This window comes from Sceloporus occidentalis, unplaced genomic scaffold (assembly GCF_023333645.1).
Source record: "Sceloporus occidentalis isolate IW3139 unplaced genomic scaffold, rSceOcc1.0.p SCAF_5, whole genome shotgun sequence".
NCBI lineage: Eukaryota > Metazoa > Chordata > Lepidosauria > Squamata > Phrynosomatidae > Sceloporus > Sceloporus occidentalis.
Window position 1 is genome coordinate 71,528,123 of NW_028316985.1, and position 18,565 is coordinate 71,546,687.

The 18,565-nt window shown below is 38.9% G+C and overlaps 1 protein-coding gene across 13 annotated transcripts in view; it reads right to left on the reverse strand.

Moving 5' to 3' along the window:
• Positions 1-18,565, reverse strand: part of CADPS2 (calcium dependent secretion activator 2) — a 396,201-nt gene that overhangs the window by 184,246 nt on the left and 193,390 nt on the right. For all 13 annotated transcript variants that reach the window (XM_089524382.1, XM_089524381.1, XM_089524383.1 and 10 more), the window contains exon 8: positions 6,523-6,662. In XM_089524382.1, the coding sequence (XP_089380508.1) occupies positions 6,523-6,662 (140 nt within the window). The remainder of the gene's footprint in view (positions 1-6,522; positions 6,663-18,565) is intronic.

The window sequence follows — 18,565 nt, forward strand, 5'->3', positions numbered from 1 at the left end:
TGTCTTTGACAGAGGGGTGGGGTATAAATAAAAGTTTTATTTATTATTAAGGAGAGACATGTAGAATCTGTGCAAAAGCCTATCTAATCTAGCATTCTGTTTCCATAGTGGCTGATTAGATGTCTCTATGGAAAGAGGATGTTAGTACACAAAGACTTTATTACAACCACAGTCCAGTCATAAATAAAAGACAAAAGCAGACAAATCAAAAACAAACAAACAAAACAAAACAAAACCAAGATATTAAAAAAAAATTGGTGCAGTACAACCCCCTATATCTGCGGGACTGGTAATAAAATATCCACAGGACTGGAATTTAAAAAGGTCTCCCAAGGCATCTGAAGGTTCTCCAGCATGACTCTATAGTCAACTTGCAACAGGGGTTGACCACAGGGTAGCGCCTGTCTAGGTATCTGGTGCTCTTTCAACATGAGTCAACTGGTGGTTAACTTCTGTGTGAAATGTAGAATTTGCTCGTAACTGGGGTTTCACCTATGTTCAGTAACCATGTGGGCAGGTTCGGTGAGGATGCAAAGATCATACTGTATAAACATTCCTGTATGTACAGATGGCTCCCTGTATCCATGGATTCTTTATCATGGATTCAAGGATACATGACTTAAAAATATTCAAAAAATATGTAAGTTCCAAAAAGCAAATCATGATTTTGCCATTTTATGTAAGGCACACCATTTTACTATCCATAATGGGACTTGAGCATCCACTGATTATGATATCCATGGAAGGTACTGGAACCAAACCCCAGTGTATTAGAAGGACCCATGGTATACAGCATTCACTAGAATTAGGATGAACTGCAATGGAATTTGACCAGTTTGCTCCTGGTGAAACAGACTAGCATAGAAGAACTTTGCAACCATCAGAACAGATTCTTTGAAAGAGTGTGAAAGATGTATACAGTCACCTCTTCTTTTTCGGAGGGGATCCGTTTTGGACCCCCTTGTGGAAATGGAGTTTCACCTATATTCAAGCCTCATTGGCTTGAATATAGGTGCGGGCGTGTGCCGCTGCACGCTGCGGGCACACGCCCCATTCATTATCCCCCCATTCGTCGCTTGTGCATAAGTGAGGGATACGGGTCCGAAGACCAAGAGAACAGAGGGAGGACTATACTACCTGTGATGCTGGAACTGATATATAACCATCCTAGATTAGGTTATGTATCCTAGGTTTGATACATAACCAATCATCCATAACCAACCATTTCATCTTCCCTTGAAACTATCTAATCCCTTTTTAAAGATGTCTAAGATGTGATCATCATGCCACATTCCATAGTTTCCATGGTTTGAGTTCATACTGTGTGAAGATGCATTTCCTTTTATATATCCCAATCAGCATGGTGGTATCAAAATATAAAAATTAAATATAAACAGTCACACACATATAATAAGAAAAATTTTAAATATGAATAAATGCTTTCTGAAATTTATATAAACCCACATGTATCCTTTGCTATTAAAAAGGTTTTCCTCAAGGCTACTATATAGTCCTTCAACTTCAGCTACAGTGGAATATGGGGTGGTACGGAACACATCATTTGCTTGTATTTTCTTCAGCTTTCAATTTCTAGCATTTATAGCACTGGCCTTGCTATCTAAGCCATCTTCCATGTTAATAATGGTGTTTTAAAAGGTAGCTTGGAGAAGCAATACAAGCATTTAGCCACTAGGTCATGCTAAAGCACAATTTATCTCCTCAAATCTATTTCTCACACAGAAATATAACTTAACAAAGACAGGTAGGTATTTGTTCAAATCAAGATCCAAATGAAAACACTCATTAGAAGAAACCTTTATAAAATAATGCCTTCATCTTAAGTCAACAACCCACACAATGCAGTTATCAATCAGTCGCCAAAATATGTTAAATAATACATCAGAACAATACTCACTGTGAGCTACCATAAATTTAGACTAGCTTTGTTCTAAACCAGATAGTGTGACTTAACAGAAGTGTAGATTTAGCTGAGTAGCTTATTATTATTATTGTTAGTTTTTTTTTTATAGCACTGTAAATTTACACAGCACTGTACATACAATCTTGGCATGGGATCAGTTAAAACAGGTACTTTGGTGTATGCTAGACAGAGGGGTCCAGGCTACTTTTAAAGCAATATTTCATAGTTTAGAGCAAGGATGGACAATAGTAGCAGAGGCCAATTTTGACTACCATGCACTCATGCAGAGCCACAATACTCCAATTCCAGCTGAAAATAGCAGAAAATTGATACTTGGAGTGCAGAGTGTGGTAGGGATGCATGCACATGCACTTCTCACAGAGGCATCCAGGACTTGTGATTTACCTTTTATGTCTGCTTTTAAAAACAAAACAAAACAAAAAATACTCTGGTACAATAATAAGGGGGGGGGGGGTCAATGGGACTTCAGGAGGACCTAGAGGCACAAAAATGTGATTTAGTGTTGGGATTCAAGCTGCTGCTTCTTTGACTCCTTAGTCTCTCGTTATTGGGTCACATTTTCCCAATTCTGCCCTAGAGATGCAAACCTCATATTCATACTGAAAGAGATTAAGGGCTTGGAACACCATCCATCTTCCCATCAAAGCCAAAAGAAATGGTATGAGAATGAAGGTTTCTGCTAGACATGTTAAACAGTTGAAACTCAGGCAACAATAATGGGAGACTAAGAAGTCAAACAAGCAGCAGCTTGAATCCCAACCCTCAACACATGTGTAAACTATCAACCTGATATGTCTGTGGACATTTCTTCTTGTTGTGTGCCTTCAGAACAATTCTGACTGATGGTGGATCTATCATTAGTTTGATGGCACAACTAATTCAGAAGAGGTTATTGTTGCCTTCCTCTAATGCTGAGAGAGTGTCACCTGTCCAAAGTCACCTAGCTGGTTTCCATGGCTGAGTGAGGATTCAGACCCTTGTCTTTCCTATTCCTAGTCCAACATTCAAATCACTACATCAGCTGGCTCTCTGTGGAGGTTGCCATGCTTTAATAGTATAGCTACCATTGCTGTCAAGCACAGAGATTACTTCTTAAATTCCTTAGTAAACACAAGACTAGCTGCAAAAGGTGCTAGAAAATCAGAGGCCTGTGCACTATAGGCAGAACAGTTAAGTCCTAATCATCTAAAATCACAATCGTTGCTTGTCACTCAAAGAAAATATTTTTTCATAAATTTTTAAAAGTCCTGTCATAAATTATGCATACTGTGACCTTTTCATTTTGCTACACATGGAACTGTTTGTTCCTTCTCAGGCAGACTTTTATTACCATTTCCCATTAAGGCATTCATATTGAATGGCAACAAATAGTAGCTCAGGGCTGTTCTGGATATCTGTCTCTATGGCAGGGACCAGGATCCAATAAGTTACTTGAAACATGCCAAAAGATGTAAGTATGCCCCCAAATGCCAAATTCTTACTTTTTAAAAATATTCATTGTGATTATTATAGTCAGTCCCCCCCCTCCCCCATAGGCGGGCTTTGAGTTTACGTGAAGCCCTGGCAGAAGTAATGGGGTGCGTATTATTTTATATGGCGCTTGAGCATACCTTCTTTTCCCCATACATGGGAAGGCCCAGAACGGCTCCTCCGTGTATGGGGAAGGTGGACTGTACCATTATTATTATTTTCTTCCAAGACATCACCAGGTCCCAACAAAGTTATAGGAAATAATATAAAAATAATAAAATAACAACAAAACAACAACAAGAGCAAAATACTGCCATGAAAATTCATGATGTGTGTGTATATCCTGTGATACTCAGTAACCTGAAATGTAGAATCATTGCTAAGAAGACTCTGGAGGTACTATTAGAGTTAATATATATATATATATATATATATATATATATGTTAATGAATTTCAGATAATTAAAATCTGCTTCTAGATGACAGTGCTATCTTTAGATATCAGGCATCCACAATATTCTGCACAAAATTCACACGTGATTGTTTTGCAGAGAAAACAATACTTTCTACTGTACCCGATGAGAAGAATCTGAGATTAACACTAATCTTCACAGGTTGAAACTTATTCTGCACAAAATTCACATGTGGTTGTTTCACTCAGAAAACAGATTTTTTTTTTTTTTGCAAATGTAATAGGAAATGCTGTTTTTTGTGCAAAAAAAATGTGAATTTTGTTCAAAATAAGTCTCAACCTGCTAAGATTAGTGTCAGTTCCAGATTCTTCTCATCATGGTTTCTCAACAATGTTTTTCAATCCTTTTTTTTTTTTTGGGGGGGGGGGATATTTTCAAATATTCTTACCAGCTCTATTTTTTACTGTCAGGAAACCTTGACAGAGAAATCCTAGACTGGCAAGAATCTTCACAATCTGGAACTCCTGTGCAGAGGAGTGGCATGTTGTTTGTTTGTTTTTAGGGAAAACCACATTTTCTTCATAAGAAAAATAATTTTCTGCACAGACAATAATATTTCTCTGCAAAAATATTGTTTGCTGTGCAGAAAATGCTGGGTCTGCAAATTCTGTTTACTGTTCTTGAAGTGGTACTTTCTGTGAAAAAGCAATAGACACTTTTTCAGCAGATAAGTCTTGAACTGTCAATAGATTTCAAAAACTGCACAGACTTTTTCACAGTGGTTCAAAATTTGCAATATTTACTTGTTGCTTTATTTGAGAATGAAATCGACAAAGAATTACACCTCTAAGATTTCCTCATGGGGGAACTGCTCCAGTCCTTTCATCTTCTCCAGCTCTAGAATTTCCTTTTTCAGGTTCTGGGAAAGAACTGTACACAATATCCTGGGTGTGATCACACCATGGCTTTGTATAAACACTGTATCATAACAACAATTTTGTTTTTGATTCGTTTACTAACTATGCCAGTGTGGAATTTGCTGTTTTTACAACAGTCACAGAAACTGAGAGTGGGCAGCAGAGAAAAGCAAAATGTGCATTTGCATGGAGGAAGAAAAAGACCAGTGAGAAAAGAAAGGGATTGGAATGGGGTGAAGGGAGAATAAGCAAATAAAGATTATAGATGCTGGGGAAAAATGAATGGTTTCTAACTTGACAAAGCTGGTACCTCTGCTACTGAATTTTTCTAGAACTGTATTTTGGTGTACCCCATTTATAATATTTAAGTTTAGCTCAATCTGGTATATCCAACATCAATCTGAAAATGAAAGGGTAATAGGGTGCACCTTTTCCTCTCTCCTTTGAACAGGGGATCTCTCTATTCACAGTCTGGTTTTCAATCTGTCACATGAATTACAAAAAAGAAGGACGTTTGTAATGGCAGTTTGGATGACAAGCTGTCAGAAAACCTGAACCTAAGGTCCCACTGGGCAGGAGGAAATAGCTGTGGATAATTAATGGAAACAGGTCTGGGCAAAGACTGTCTTTTTTCTGACCAAAGAAAAGTGTGTTTGAGTTGCCTCTTGAAGTACCACATATACTCGACTATAAGTCAAAAATTTTATGCCCAAAAATTGACACTAAAATACGGGGTCGACTTATATATGGCTCAGTACAGTCTCCATAGGTCCAGATTGACAGGAGGGCAATTAATAATAACAACAACCAGTGATACTGCTTAGAAAAGTCCTAAAAAAGCAGCTCTGATGCCCCACTATCAGTGCCTCAGCAGTGATTTCTAAAAGAGCTGCCAAGGCAGGAGTGTGAGTGTATGTGTGTGTTTGTGTGTGTGTGGTGATTCCCTTCTCAACCTGATGTTAAAACCTTCTTTCTCCATTCATCTCCTCCTCCTTTGGATCCCTTTAACCACCAAACATGTTATTTCCTTCCACTATCTTCACTTCCCAATCCAATGTTAAAACCTTTTCTCCTCCTCCTCCTTTTTGGATTTCCCCTGGCCACCAAGTACCCAATTTCCCCCCACTTCCCCATCTGACATTAAAACCTTTTCTCCTCCTCCTCCTCTGGATTTCCCATGACTACTAAACATCCCATTTTGGCAGTCTGGGTACCCCCAAAGGGTCTCAGTGGCAGAAATTTGACCCCTCACACCTACTGTAGTTGCAGTAAAGAATGATGACTAGAAAGTGCTTAGAAAATTACATGCTTAAAGAACTAAAGTTGGAAAGAAATGGTGAAAGAAATACAATTCACATACAAGGAGAGTCAGAGACAATGCTTTAAAAAATGCTGCTCTGTAAGAAACACAGTTTAATAACCTAACCTTTTAGGGCTGTAGTACCCAGAATTCCTTCAGTTAACCTGGCTGGGGAATTCTGGGAAAGTAACATATCAAAACTCTGTGGAAACCACAGTGCTAATATTCAAGAGCCTGTTTTATGGAGGAAACCCCACCACCATCACCAAAACAAACCAACAGTCTTGTTGTTGCTTTTGAGTTACAATTTTATTTCAGGCTACAAGGCTCATTTTCTTTAAATAAATTTCAGATTTCACCTTCCCACATTACTGTCTTATCTTTCCTTAATTTTCCCTTCTGTGTGCATTATGTGAAAGTACATTGGCACTTTAAAAAATGGAATTCAAATTTGCCATTTTTGAACAATGAGACACTTACCCACAATGCTTCATATGTGGTGGCTTATCCATCCTCACAGCCAGTTTTATCCTCAGATCAGAGTCTTGGCTATTCTTAGGGACTATCATTTTATGCAGCTCAGGTGACTTGGAACTGTTGGATGTTGGGTACAACACTACCTGTAAAAGATACAGTGCACGCTGTTTATCAAATGCATTTCTAAACAGATTTCCTTGTAAGCTTAGACCAAGGACGAAGCCATCCATGTCACTTTTTCCTACTTGAAAGACGATTAAAAGAGATATGAGCAACCAGTCAAAATACTTCCATTGCATTGCATTGCCTAGAATTTCAGAAGTTTATTTTCTGACAAACCATATTTTAGATCATAAAGCGCTCTGATTCTCCACCAAGCTACTTCATTCTGAATTCAGAGCTTCAAGAGGTACTATGAGAACACAGAGCTGAAAAATGCCCCTTCAGTGATGCAAGTTCCTATAGTACAGTGCTACTTAGGTTTCCTCAGACACCAGTGCTTTGCTAACAACATTTTTTTTACAAGAGATACTGTTTGCCAGTAATGAAACAGTTAGAGATCTTCAAACAATAACACGTCTTCTTCTGTGCCACCCAGGGAGCTTGTGGTGAAGGGTAGCTTATAAACTTTCTAAATAGAGAGTCAATGTGGTGGTCTTGTTAGAATACAGTGACTTGGGAGATCCAAAATGAAGTCCCAGCTGAGTCCTGAAACTGACTGGGTAGCTTTGGGAGAGGGCACTCAGTTTCTTAGCCTGATCTACCTCACAGGGTTATTGTGAGCAGGTGAGGAGGAAGAGAGCCATGTATGATAAGTTGAGCCCTCTGGAAAATAGGTAGGACAAAAAATTAACAAATAAATAGTTTTTAAAAATAAATGACAATCCAGTTAGACACAGATCATGTTTGGATCCAAATTAAGGGGATTATTGCACCACTGAAAAACGTGTCCTATCGCTGCCGAATTAAAGCTTCATTCGGGCTGTACACTGGTACAGCCTGGCTCTAATGCAGGTCTCTGAACTCACTTCGGCAGCCATTGCTCAAAGTCGAGAGCTTTCTGACTTTGAAAAATGGCTGCCAAAGAGAGTTCAGGGACCCTCACTGGAGCCGGGCTGTACCCGGATGGCGGTTTTGGGGAGAAAAACCATGCAATAACACCAGGGTACAGCCTGAATGAAGCTTCAATTTGGCAGTGATAAGACACATTTTTCAGTGGTGCGATAATCCCCTAAATTTGTTGCACTGAGATCTCATTGGCTATCCTGACCAGTTGATTTCAACAGGACTTTAAATACAACCAATCCAATGTGATTAACCAAGACAAAAGACCAGCTGTATAAAATCATCATCATCCTCAACATCAATTAACACAGCATTGTCAAAAGCAGGATCTAGCCCAGACCCTTGGGACTCATTCACACACTACCATGTACATCAGCTGATGACTGCAACACACAAGTGATGGTTTGTTTGTGTGAATAAGCCAGAACAAATAAAGTAAGATCACAAATTCACTATCCTCTGATTTCACTGCAAATATATGGATTTTTTTCATGAAACATCATCAAGAGCTGAGTCATCAACAGATCAAGTGATGTGTATTATTCCTATGAGGCACTACATTGCAGAACTGAGGGGGGGGGGGGAGAGTGTATAACAAACAAGTAGACAGACAGACAGACAGACAAGTATAGGCGCAGTGTAATTAAACATGAAAATTAATGTTTTGTCTAGTTAGTGCTTTCGTCTTGTCTTCCCATTTCCATCTACCTTATGAAGCCCCAAACCTGTCTGTATCGTGGCACATCTGCAAGAGTATGCAGTTTAATATGCATGCCCAATATAACTGCTTTAACATATTTGTGCATTAGATGGCCATATTGGGAATAAATGTACAGTGATTTTTCAGGCTACATGAAGAACAGCAGTGAAAAATTCCATCTTAAGTGTCCCCTTTTCAACTGTGCATTGATCTATAGCCCTTTGGGGTTTTCTTAGTATTAAACACATTTAATTCCTGATCAGACATCATAATTAAGGTACTGACATTTAAAAGAGTCCATGTCAAGACGACACTCTCTTGTCATACAGACTAAGGACTTAATGTCAACATAAATCTACATAGCCTTAAGTTTACTTTCTTCACGAAAAAAGCTATTCTGGCAGAAGGTATGTTAAATCTATTGGTGTGATTTCCCCCTTCTTTAGCAGTCCTTCCTTTGTTCATCACTGGTTCCCGTTCCCCACCACTGATGGCTTCAGAGATGAGGTTTTGTGTTGTTCCTTTGCTATAACTGAATACCATTTTTTGTCATCGTGTGTGTGTGTGTGTGTGTGTGTGTGACAGAGAGTTTGTCTGAAGACCTTTCCACACTACACACACATAGTGCTATGATTCTATTTTAACTGCCATGATTCCATCCTATGGAATCCCATAATTTACAAATTTAGTGACGGGTATTTAAAATTCTCAGTCAGAGAGCTCTGATGCCTCCCCAAAGCTCAGGATTCCACAGGTTGCAGCCATGGCAGTTAAAGCAGAATCACAGTAGTTTAATTCTATAGTGTGGAATGGCCCTGAGTTAGAGAGATACGTGTCTCAAGTCACTTCCACTATTGATGTAAAGTGCTAGCATGGGACACTTGGAAGTCTCAAGTGCAACGAGAAATAACTTTAGCAAAGTAAGAATTCAAATAGTGGTAGAATTCAAAGATATAGCTGTGTTAGTCTGTAGAATCAATACGTAGAGCGATCTTGTCACACCTTTGAGACTAACTGGAAATGCACTATATCTCAATGTACAGATGAAAGGAAAGAATCCTATCCACACTGCAACCGTTGTGTAAATGTTCTACTATCTGATAGAAACAAACTAGGTGCTTAAACCTATGTTTTGCTGCCTTGAGATTAGGGATAACTGCAATTCACATTCTTCCTAGTGTCAAGAGTGAATAATGACATTAGCTGAAACCCAGTTTCTGGAAGGCTGCTACTTGCCTTCTCCTGTCTTAAAAGCACCAGGTAAGCCTGTGCTTCAGTTGTGCTACAACTATTACTTTCAAAAGTACCATCCTCAAGGTTGGTTTTTCATTATGCAAAAATTAATCTCTAAACTAATATTAAAAACCCTCACATGTGCAACTGGGGAATGTTTCAAATAAATATGCTTGAAATAAAAAGAAATAAAAATTTAAAGAAGAAACAATATTAGTTAAAGCATTAGTATGCAACACAAGGATCCCAACAAGTTCAAATAACCCCATTTCAGATGCTAATGGAATCCCAAGAAAGGTATTTCTTGAAAAATTCTCCCACTCATAAATAATAAAAAACCCAAGCAAAATATATTTCATGTTTGTTTCTTTCCTCTCCTACCCATGTCTTAGGAGAATTATGCATTCCTTGAAAAGCAAATACCCAGATTTGGGGGATTGGTGAGATTCTTTTCCTTGTAGTAATTTTTAACAATTCACATCATGAAGTTGATAAATGAGTGCCACATGCTATTTCCAGACATGGAATTCAAAGACTGGTAACTGGAAATATGTCTAATAATTATCATTTTTGATAGGAATTGGAGATTAATAGTTGAATAATAGTTAAATTAATATATATTACTGTAATATTAAACCCTATTTTGGAAACACTCTGTATGTTTTTAGTTCACATAGAATCTTTCTTCCCATGTTTAAACCCAGGAGAAGCATGCTTTTCCAGTCTGTAAAAGGCTGATTTTCACAGATAGCTCTTGTCACCTTTTTGAAGCAGGGTTCTATATGACACTGATGGGATGACTTATGACTCCAACAAACTGATCCATCTCCTCAGAGCAGTTTAAAATCTATGTGTCTAAATGCCAGTTAGTTTTTTGAAAAGGCCTCCATTGGGGTGTAGTTCCTTTATACACACAGACACAGACAGACAGTCACAAACACACACACACATTTTTCTGGTTTTATTGATTTTATAAATTAGTGGTGTATGTTTAAACACTGTTTAGACTAGAACTGGGATGGAGTCTAGAACATGCAACCCTCCTAATAATGTTTCACTGCTACTGTCATCATCCTGAAATTTTGATTTGTCTGACTGAAGCTTCACACTCCCTGACCATGTTTTAGAGTTATATAAGATTTTTAAAAAGCAGTTTAATCCAACTTGTTAAAAAAGCTGTGTCAGATAGATTAGAAAAGTCACTGAGTCACTTGGCCTAGGGGATTTCTGATCCCAATAAGAACTGAAATATATCATGCAATATTAAAAAAATTCCAATGTCCACAGAATTGTTGGTGGGCACAAAATCAAGGATATTCCATGAGAACTTGAACAACCCACCCCCCAGAATTAAAGAAGAAATGATCACATGAAACAGAACATGTGTTTCCAATCAGCAGAGGTTCAAAAATGTAATATAAAAGCACTAGATTTGTTAGTACGATTTTTGTTTCAGCCATTTTTCGCTGCAAATAAAATAAAATAAAATATTTTAAAAAAGACTTAACCATGGCAGGAGATGAAACTCAAAGACATTATTGACAACCCATCAGATAATGATATCATAAAATGCCTGCTTTGTAAGTCTAGTGTGCGAAGTCTGCAACAAAATGTAACTCTGTTGTACTAAAAACAGTTTTTATTGAATGCATTAGAATAAAATGCATTAGAATATGGTATATTGATCAATACACTTTATATTTTTCCTATTATAGTTAATACAAATATTTTCATTTTCATTTTTGCTGAAGTACCCTCATAATGCTACCAGGTATGTCAATATAATTCTCCAAGGCAGATTTTATCCTTGCCAAAAATGTCCCTCTTTGAATAATTCATCCAAGGCAGAACGCAATGTGTCATGGATGATAAAGAATTTTTTAGTATACCAAAAAGGAAGAATTTCTTGCAGAACAAAAGATGAGGATTGTTTCTAAAAGGAAGGAAACCATGTACGGGAGGAAAACCTTTGGAAAAATGTAACACACAAACACCTGAAGTTCAGGAGAAGTTTTCTTAACTTTGAAGATGTGCAATACTTCCCTGTACACAATGATGGTGTACTGCCGTAACAAGAACAATTGCCACAGTCTCTTTAGCCCATAAAGAAATACTCTACTCTGTAGATGTAAGGAATTCTGCAGTGGCCCTGAGGAGGAATGTGGTGGCTGCCTGTTCTACTGTAAAGAGATGCTACTGTAAAGAGTGGGCCCTTGGTATCCACTGGAGTTTGGTTCCAGAACCCCCAGTGGGTACCAAAATCCATTAATGCTCAAATCCCATTCAATACAATGGCATAATACAATGGTGTCCCTTATATAAAATGGCAAAATCAAGCTTTGCTTTTGGGCATATATATAGTTTAAAATTATTTTCAAACCATGGATGCTTGAATCCGTGGATAAAAAAAATCTGTGGTCATGGAGGGCTGACTGTATGTTATCTCCCTCGTGCATGTACTCAGTCTGTGATGGAAGGTTTGCCAAGACTCAACAAGCTCTCTGAGTGTTAATCGTTTTTTTCTGATTCAGATGGGAGTGAAAGATACCACTAGGTACCTCTTTGCAAATAACTCTGGAGTTCTGGGAAAGAAGTGGTATTTTCACAATTCCTTCCAGTTAAAGGTCACAGTCTAGGAAGAGAGATAATACTGGAAGTGAACAACTGGCTACATTTTAGCAATGGTACCTCCGGGAAAGGTTCGATTTCTTGGACAAAGTCTTATGCTTCTGTGATAATTATTTCTGCCAGTAGAAGACCTGTACCTCATGAGAACTAGAAACAATATCCTTAGTAAGTGAGGGAATTTTCCACTATTTTTCTTGATCAAAGCAAGAAGTAATTTTAGCAGTTTTCCTCTGACTATGAGAAAGTATTTGAAAGCCATACAGTTTTTGAAGCCTATTCAAAATCGAGACTTATTCTGAACAAAATGCACACATTGCTGTTTTGCACAAAAGGCAGCATTTTCTGCACAAGAAAAGGCACTTTCCCCACAGAAGAAACTGTTTCCTGCGCAGAAAATGCTATTATTTACGCAAATTAAATTTGTACAAATTTTGCACAGAATAACTCCTGAACTTCAGAGAGTATCATAGGTCCAGGATTCTTCTTGTCAGGATTTCTCAACACCTAACAAACTTGTTTTTCAATAATTTTCTAAATATATTTGAATAGTCTATCCCAGTAGTAATAGTCCTCCAATCTCCAAAGAGGAAATTGAAAAATCACATTATGTCTAGAAGAAAATGACAGAAATAATGAATGGCCCAGAAACCTCCTGATAATAAAGGTTTAAGAAATTGGATTTGTTTACCTTAGAGAAGACACACACACACACACACAAAAGTAATATGATGATGACTTTGAAATACATGAAGCACTTTACACAGATGGGGGGAAACATTTGTTTGCTCCAGTGTAGGATCTGTACCAAACAGTCCAAAAAAAGTGACTTGACTTAACATAAGGAAGATCTTCCTGAGAGTTTGAGTTGCTCAATGATGGAAAAAACTGCCCTGGGAGTGGGAGGGGTCTCATCTGTAAAAGGTTTGTAAGCAGATGCTGAATTGCACCAATTAGTAGCAGTGCATCTTCTGCACTGGCAGGGACTGGACTAGGGGACCCTGAGGTCCCTTCTATGATCCCATTCTTTTGTTAACTCTTATTCTGTTATCACAAATTAGAACAGGCCCATTCAGTCCTTAAGCCTCTTATACATATCAAGAAAAAAAAGTCCTCAGGCTTATGAACTTCCTTCTGTACCCTGCCTCATCCAGTTAGCAGGCAGGGGCATCCCACTCCCCCAGGTATCACCTGGTGCAGGGGCTGGGCTAAGACCACACTTAGCCCTTCTTTCTCATGGTGTAGTGACCTCCTTCTGAGGAAACTATTGCTGCCGCCATGGGAAATCAGGGCCAGGAGTGCTCAGCCTTCTCCCTCCTCGCGGCTGCAGAGGCCTCCTCATGAGCGCACTCGGCCCTGATTCCTTGTGGAGGCAGCAGTTTCCTCATGAAGAGGCTGCTACCATCACGAAGAGGGAGAAACTGCTGTCACTGCAGGGAATTGAGTTGGGCGCACTGATGAAGAGGCCTCTGCCACCATGAGGAAGGAGAAGGCCAAGCATACCGGATCCCGATTACCTGCGGCAGCCTCAGTTTCCTAATGAGAAGCCTGCTGCCACTATAAGAAGGGAGAAACTGCAGCCACTGCAAGGAATCCAGGCCAGGCATGCTTGGCCTTTTCTTTCCTTGCAGAGGCAGTAGCCTCCTCGTGATGGAAACACTGCTGCTTTGGAGAATCAGGGTCAGATGTGCTCATGAGGAGGCCTCCACCACTGTGAGGAGGGAGATGGCCGATTCCCCACAGTAGTGGCAGTTCTGTTCTTCTTCTTGCAGCAGCAGCAGCCTCCTCATGAGGAAACTGCCAAAGACACAGGGAATCAGGGCCAGGCACGTGTCACCTTCTCCCAATTTGTGGCAGTAGAGGCCTCCTAGTCAGGGTCATCTTTTCCCCAAAGTGGGAGGTGGATGGCCTGATCGGGTGTCACCCCCCCTCTGGGGTGTCAGCTGGTGCGGGCCACACTACCACACACCCCCTTAGTGATGCCACTGAGAGCAGGCAACATCTAATATAAGGAACCTCATAAATATTTTAAAGGCAGATCTCTCTTACTTTCAATATTGTCCCCATTTTGGTAGTAACACGATCATAACCTATTCTGTGAAAATAGACTGACCACTTTCCTAATTATTTGATATGCCCTAATCTTTAATACTATGCTCTGAATCATCTCAATCTGTCTCATGCAACATGTGCCATTTTACCTTACATGGGCCATGTTATCTGCATTTTCAGTAGGCCTGTTCAACCTTTCATTGTTCTTGAGCTAGAGGAAGCAATAGCAGTAGTAGCAGTTTCTCCTATATTAAATCCATCAAACTCTGCTTCCTCTTGACCTGTAGCTGCTTCATCAGCTTCAAAAGACTGAACCTGAAAGGAAAATAAAATATCTACCATGGCTGGTGTGTGCTTACCTCAGCTTACAGGTTATAACCTCAGTCTCCTTGAGATGGATGACATCACACTGCACTGTCTAAATCCATCAAGAAATCAGCCACTAAGAATTAAGAGTAGGTTCACTGAAGAAGACTAGCTAGAAAAATTCCCACTGATGAGGCTGCTACACTGAAAAATGAGCAGTATAACCCTCTGATAGCAATGTAGAAACCTTCCCATTTTACAAAAAGGAACATGAAGTGCTCTGATGACAGGTTGAAAGCTAGGTAACGCTGAACCAATATTAATATGACATGTAGACTAGAGAAAATACAAGGGAATTATATACTTGAGTTAAAGAAGGGCATGACCTATGATCCAAGAGGCAAAGGAAGGGCTATTGATCATGGTGTCTATGATTAACAGAAGCTGTTACTGGGCCAATGTAGATGAGCCAAACTCAACTACTGAAGAATAGGGGCTCTTAAAACATGCCTGCAGATGTTTGTGTAAATTGTGTAGGGTGATAAAAACCTTGGACAAGGAAGAAGAAAAGCAGTGAAAAACGAGACACCCACATTGTCAGATTTTGAAAAGAATTAGATAAAAGTGTACTAAGCATACAACAAAGAAGGGATTCCAGTTCTAAGAAGGAACAACAGCAATGACCAATGATGATATGAAAAATGTTTTTGTTGTTTTAAAATATGCAGGAGATGTCAGCAAGCTACTTTTTACAAGTAGTATGGATAAACACCAATACAAATGTATTGTGCAGCTTAGGACTTTCTTTTTGCCTCTGAGCACATCAGCAGCTGAACGTCCTTTTGGCTTGAATCAACACCCAGTTTTACCTGTAGTTGTGTTCTGCTTGTATCTCAGTAGCTTGTTGAGTACCTTCTGACTTGGAAGTGTCATATTTTGGCATTCTCTCATTTCATTTTATATTATTTCATCTTGGGGTTTTCTTGATAATTCAAAGGGGGTTTACTGGACTTCCTTTTGTTCAGCACTAACAGGTATTAGCTATGGTGCCACTGCCATCACCTCTGAAACATTCCCTTGCCAGTGTTATCCCCCACTACTGCTGCTGTCCAGTAGCTGTTTGGCACATTTAATCTGGCTCCTGGCAAAAGCCTGTTTGACATATGAGATCCTAGCAGCAGCACTGAGCACATAATCCCACCACCATGGAAAGATAGTGCTATGGTGGGTAAAGGATAGTGCTGGCTAGTTTAAGATATGATGAACAGCTCAAAAACAATACTTTAAAGAATGAATCATCAAAAGAACAAGACTAAATTATCTTTATATTAAAATAATCTCTATACTCAGACAACACCTGCTGTTCACACATTGCATTAATTTGTTTGTTAGGCAAGTACAATAACTGTCACTTTGAATTAGTAGGCTTGAATATCTTGATATTTAAAAGACAGAACATGGCCCTAAAAAAAGCAAGAAATTAACATTCCTGATCCTAAAATCAGAATGTGTTTTCAGAAGCGTGGAAAAACAATAGCTGCAAATCTGTTGTTGAATCCAGAATCCAGATTTACCCATTCTTAAAGCAGACCCAACAAAATAAACTGGTGATCCCAACCCACTCTTCTTCTTTGCAATTTGCCTGTTGTCAAAATTAACTTCTAATGTTTTCATGGTCAAAAAAAGCCAGAATCTAAGCTTGAACATGTGTGCTTTGCAAAATCTCCAGGATTACTTATCCAGATTGAGTCTGAACAGTCTCCTTCTCCTCGCCTATCTCATTCTATTAATGAGGTATTGCCTGTTTATGGCTAGGGAAGAAATTATCCTTCACCTTGAAAGTCACAAGAGATAATATTGTAAAGAATAAACAAACATGCAAATTGCTTTGGTCTTTCCCTCTTGAGCATCTGCATTCTGCATGAAGTTCTGACACAAAAGTGATCATGGTTCATTTATGTTATGTTTATTTAAAATTAGTCTCAGCAATCAACACCCTATAAAGCCCTAAATGGCTTGGGCCCAGGATACCTGAAGGACCGCCTCTCCCCATACATTCCGTCCCGCACCCTCAGAACATCTGGGCAGCAACTACTTAGGGTTCCCGGGGCCAGGCTTGTCTCCACTACCAGGAAGACATTTTCCATCGCCACCCCGGCCCTTTGGAACACGCTGCCCATAGAGCTCCGCTCGGCCACCTCCCTGGCCCAATTCAAAAGGGATCTGAAGACCTTCCTTTTTGGTAATGCATTCCCTGATTAAGATGTCCTATGGACCTCCTTCCTCTTCACTGGCAAGAGGACTGGCTAACTCGGGGCTTTTCTGTTTTTAATGTAATGTTTTTGATGTTTTAATGTAATGTTTTTAAAATGTAGTTTCACTTTTCACACAAATGAGACTGCTGTTAAATAGTACTTAAAAGTAAGCACAATTAACAGTGTTTTTTTCAATGCTTTACTTTTTGAAGTAAGGAAGACATTATGGTTATTTTCAAAACAAATACTGGTAACCATTACTTTTTGTACATATGTAAAGAGCAACTCTTATCTGTTACTTCTAACATGTGTTTGGAGGGTACTGAGGTAGATTTGGGGACTTTCTTCTATTTTAGCTACCATATATATACGACTATAAGTGAACCTCATGTATACATTGAGGGCAGGTTTTTGGGGCCAAACTTATGGATTTTATCATGACCGATGAATAAGTTGAGGGTAAAACTTGGAGGCTCCTTCAGTGTGTGTATGTGTGCGTGTGACAAGAAAGACTCTAATTGAAGCTTTTTGCTTCAGCATTTCAACTTTGGTTTCAGCCTTCACTCCCCTGACAGCAGCAGCCAGTGCGGGTGGGAGAGGGACTCTGTTTTTTGGTTAACAGCAATTACTGTATATCTTGACTATAAGTCATGTAAAAGTCATGTAAAAGTCAAGGGCAAGTTTGGGGGGCAAAACTATGGATTTTGATATCACCCATGGATAAGTCGAGGGTAAAACTTAGGGGCATGTAACAAAAGATCTAAGGATGAAGGAAAGGAAAACAGTGCCAAAGAACTTAGAAAATTCTAGCAGCCATAACTCTGAAGAATTGATGGATGAGAGAATGGGGGGTGGGATCAGTGCTTTCAGTGATCAGCTTGTGTGGTTGTGATTGGGAAGCAGACTGCACAATCCCAAGGCTTCACAAGGATTTGTATCAGCTCATTCAAGGAGTGCTAAACCATAGCTTACTATTACCAGCAAGACATTTACAATTATTTTTTTACCCTCACATTCTCAGCCAAGCATATCTTCAGTCATACATCTTAGACAGATATTGGAATGAGTGAACTACCTGAAATAACTTATTTTGAATTTACTATCATTTTTAAAAAATGTTCAGAAAGCAGTATAAGAGAGGAATATTTTGGAAAGATTAAGAAATATTTAAATTAGCTGTGCATCATACATTTTGCATAAGACTGGAAGTTGTGATATAATTTAATGTAGCAAGAACTGAAAGTATTCAAAAGGACTATTCTGATTAAAATGGAAATGCATCTTCCTAAAATGTTGCATGTTGAATTAGGCAATAACTTTCCTACATATGATATTTGCTTGTCTGGATTGAGGTTCAGAATTCTGAAGATTCACCACTGAATGCCTATAGAGACTTCATGGACAATAAAAGACATGGTATTGTACTATTTTTTTAAAAAAAGGTAACTGTTAGTGGAGGAAAGAAAGACGGCCTTTCATTAGGGAATTTGTCATTAGGAGTCATTTGGCTCAAGGTAACAGAAATGAGTTTTGATTGCTGTAAAAGAATCTTACAGATAAGAAGCTATCCACTAATGTAAGCTAGAATTGCAACAGCTAAGATGACATTTAAACCATTATATGAACACAATGTTCTTAACTGGAACATCACCGTGTGATGTTCATTGGGTCTAATGAACAATGAGCTTCACAATTTTGTGAAACTGAGTTAGGAAGGCCTGTGTTTTGCTAGCTAATAATGATTCCTTGGTAATTCTAGTGCCCATCTCTGTCCACAAGTGCTTCCTTGGTCACGTTAATGGACATGAGG